Genomic DNA, 609 nt, shown 5'->3' with positions numbered 1-609 from the left:
TGCGCGCCTTCTCGAGCTGCGCTTCGTCTGACCCAGAGACGTTCACCTTGTTAGCCTTTGCGTCCTGGGCGTGTGCCTCCACACACGCTCGGCACTGCGCGAGCATCTCCGCCTCGCTCATGAAGCCGTGGTGGAGCATCAGCTGGAGCAGGTTCTGCGCAGCGGGAAATGGAGGTGAGCGCAGCGGCCGGGCGGCGCCTTGCAGATGGCGGGAGCGCACCCGGTGGACATCGCAGTACCGCTGGGAGGAAACCATCTATCACAGCGCGCTGGGCGCACAAGCGCGCTCCCGCCCTCTGGAAAAGAATTCTCGGCCACCAAGCTGCCCCTCCCCTCCCGACAAACATTCCGCACACGCACACACACACACACACACACACACACACACACACACACACACACACACACACACACACACACACACACACACACACACACACACACACACACACTCGCACCTGGGTACCCGAGGTAGGCGGAGAACGCCCTAGCGATGCAGATGCACTGTGTGTGCTAACGCTGATCGCTGTCACTAAACACAGCTCACAGCACACAGGTACACACGCGACACGGGAGGGGCGTGCAGGGCGAGACGATCGGGATCGAGGG

The 609-nt window shown here is 62.1% G+C and overlaps 1 protein-coding gene across 1 annotated transcript in view; it reads right to left on the bottom strand.

Moving 5' to 3' along the window:
- EMIHUDRAFT_254868 (hypothetical protein) overlaps positions 1-347 on the bottom strand; it is a gene marked incomplete at both ends in the record, with an annotated part of 2,544 nt that extends 2,197 nt beyond the window's left edge. The window contains 3 exons of the mRNA XM_005776207.1: positions 47-154; positions 221-256; positions 342-347. Coding sequence (XP_005776264.1) covers positions 47-154; positions 221-256; positions 342-347 — 150 coding nt within the window. The remainder of the gene's footprint in view (positions 1-46; positions 155-220; positions 257-341) is intronic.
- Between the last annotated feature and the right edge of the window lie 262 nt (positions 348-609).

The sequence above is a fragment of the Emiliania huxleyi genome (assembly GCF_000372725.1).
Source record: "Emiliania huxleyi CCMP1516 unplaced genomic scaffold EMIHUscaffold_2806, whole genome shotgun sequence".
Classification (NCBI taxonomy): Eukaryota; Haptophyta; order Isochrysidales; family Noelaerhabdaceae; genus Emiliania; species Emiliania huxleyi.
The sequence above is the reverse complement of the archived record's forward strand: the minus strand, read 5'-3'. Positions and strand labels throughout refer to the sequence as shown.